Raw genomic sequence first — 2,782 nt, 5'->3', positions numbered from 1 at the left:
GGGAGGGGGGCGGAGGCCCGTGGCGGGCTCGCGACGCGCGGGGGCTGCAGACCCCCAAGCGAGCGCGGATAACGGGGTGGGGAGGCCGGATAACGGGACCCGGAGGTGGATAACGGAGCTGGTCGGGCGGGTCTGGGGGAGAGAAAGGGACGAGATGGCGGGTAACGGGCTCCGGAGGGGGATGAGCCGCTCTGCCCAGGGTCCGGGATCGGCGAGCCACCTCCTTGCAAACCCAGAGCCCCTGGCGGGCTCCGCGCAGAAGCGGCGCGTGGGTCCCGCCTCCCGCCTCCCGCGGGTGGGGTTGGAGGGGTGGCTCCTTGTCCGGCCCGGGATTCCGGGACGGGAGGGGTGTGTGTGTGGCGGGGGGGCAGGACTGGCACCTGCGAGCGCGCGTGGGAAGGGAGCACTCAGGGCGAAAAGGAGCAATCATGAGGTTTTCGGAGGCTCCCTGTTCAACCTCCTCTACCAAGTTTTCCTGATTTTATTGTGGAAGCCCCACCTCTAGCCTGGAGTGTGCCCCTCCTCGGGATCCCTGCTGTCTGACGGGGTCAGCCTCGGATCACGAACCAGATGCGTGCTAGTAATTCGTGCAGAGCGCATGTGTGCCCATGCACGTGCGTGGCCCAGACTGGGCTGTGTGCATCGGCATGGGGTGTCAGGCTGCATAAGGGGCGATGCCCCCCAATGCAGTCCCTAAACTACACGGAGGGATTCTCACTTCCTCTTAATGGTAGCTTTTTACCTTGCTTGCTTGTTGGAAAGGGCCAGGGACTTCCCACATTATCAACGCTTCTGCTCTAGGACAGCAAATTCCAAATCATGGCCTCTAGAAATGTCTACCCAGCCAACCCCGGACAGACCTCGTATTTGGGTAAGGGTGAAAATGTTCCGTTCTTGTTCTTGTCTCTGGATCCTTTGGAATTGGGCTGGGGGGTGGACTTGCCCTTTGTTTAACATCAGATTGGAGAGGAGCCTTCCATAGGTGTGTGGGGTTAGTTAGCTGGATGCTCGTCAGGAAGTTTGGGTGGGGTTAGCGAGGGAGAAACTCCATAAAAGAAAGACAGGAAAATACAACTAACATCAAACTTGCCCTAAGGGAAAGGGGGTCTTAGGTCAATTAACTAATACTTAATGTCCTGCGAAGTCACTCAAGACCTTTCTTCCCCTCAGAATCTGGCAGATACCCCAGGGTTCCTAGGAGTTCCCAACAGCCCCTGGGAAGGGAAGAGAACAAGATCCTCCCAGTTAGAATAGCCACGTAACCAACCGCTCACTCCCTGAAGCTCTGGAGACAGAGTGGGCTGAGCCACCAGGCATAACTGCACACAACTGTCGGTCTGTCCGACCTCCTACGACCAATGCCAGGCCCAGGATCCGTCACAGGGGTCTGATCAGAGTTTGGGGGGTCTTGGGGCAACTGGGCGTCAGTAGGAATAGAATGGACTTTCTGGCCTACTCATGGCGTGACCACCTGGATCGCTTCTATTCGGCAATGCTCACCCCAACCCTTTTGGGCCCTGGGGTCATGTCACCTCTGAGGAAAGGACAGGGGTCCTGTGTCTCTCATCAGTTCTGCTGGGCAGAACGGCTCATTTGCGTGAGCTGGGAGGTGGAAGGTATACACTAGCTTCCTCTGCTGGGGAGTTTGCACACACCCTGTGCTCACCCGGCCAAGAGCTGCCAGGGATTCCCCATTTAGTCTGCTCAGACATGTACCCGAGGAGCAGTCTGTCCAATCCTCCAGTGGGCTCAGGGGCAGAGACCTGGCGGAGATGAGCAAGTGCGAGCAGGGTGAGGGGTATTCAGAGAGGAACAGGGAGGGTTGAGAGAGACCCACTCTCATAGCCTGGTCTCATCTCTTTCCACTCTGCCTCTATTGAACAGGGAAAACCCAGTCTCCTTTCGAAGGAACTGAAGCTACTGATCTTTGTCAACTTTTCAGCTTCTTGGGGCCACACACCCTCAGATACTGTGGCCATCAGTCCCTCAGCAGCCTGTCTTCCTGAGAGCTGAGCTCAGGCCCTGATAGTTCAGGGACCTACTTCAAGGCTTGGTGACTATTCTGGGTGGGACTGTGAGTTTCTTGGCCTGCTCCCCAAAGCCTCCCAGCTTGACACGGGCCCTTTCTAGAGCTTCTCACCCCCATTGTGGTGCTCACCCCATCTTAAAACGCTGGACAAGTCACTCTTAGGAAGTTGAGATGACTGGGGCTCAGATCCCAGCAAGATTGACCTACTCCCTGCCTTGGGGAATTACGATTCAGGGCTGGCCTCTCCATGGAGAACCTAGTGTTCAGCACCATAGAACCAGACAAGTCCTCGTGGGGCATCCCACTGCTCCTCAGGGTCTTGGGTCCCTCTGTCCTAAAGGGGTATGTGGAAGCTCAGAAACTCAATAAAGGGGCACCCACGCAATGCCCACACAAGATCGAGAGGCAAAGAGGTGCAATGGGGGCCGGGGTCTGAGTTCAAACCCGAGCAGTCATTGGGATTCAGTTTTCTTTACTTATAAAACCAGCTGGCCCAGCCGGCCCCGCAACCCACCCCACCCCTCACCGTACCTGCAGCACGTTGGGGTGCCGCAGCCGCTCCAACAGCACCATCTCCTTGAGCAGTTTGTGGGCAGCCAGCCGATAGCAGCCCCTCCGCGCCCCGAACTCACGCACGCAGCTGCCCAGATCGTGGCCACTGAAGTCCACCGCCTTGAGCGCCACCGCGGCGCCGCCGGGCAGTCGGACCCGGTACACGGTCTTGGTGTAGCCAGAGCCCACGTACTGCGCGCC

At 58.1% G+C, this 2,782-nt stretch overlaps 1 protein-coding gene across 1 annotated transcript in view; it reads right to left on the bottom strand.

The window, feature by feature from the left end:
* PKDCC (protein kinase domain containing, cytoplasmic) overlaps positions 1-2,782 on the bottom strand; it is a gene marked incomplete at its 5' end in the record, with an annotated part of 9,986 nt that extends 7,204 nt beyond the window's left edge. The window contains one exon of the mRNA XM_004699775.2: positions 2,561-2,782. Within this exon, the coding sequence (XP_004699832.2) occupies positions 2,561-2,782 (222 nt within the window). The remainder of the gene's footprint in view (positions 1-2,560) is intronic.

The sequence above is a fragment of the Echinops telfairi genome, unplaced genomic scaffold (genome assembly GCF_000313985.2).
Source record: "Echinops telfairi isolate 266 unplaced genomic scaffold, ASM31398v2 ScPeMD7_7475;HRSCAF=8513, whole genome shotgun sequence".
In the NCBI taxonomy this organism is placed as follows: Eukaryota; Metazoa; Chordata; class Mammalia; order Afrosoricida; family Tenrecidae; genus Echinops; species Echinops telfairi.
The sequence above is the reverse complement of the archived record's forward strand: the minus strand, read 5'-3'. Positions and strand labels throughout refer to the sequence as shown.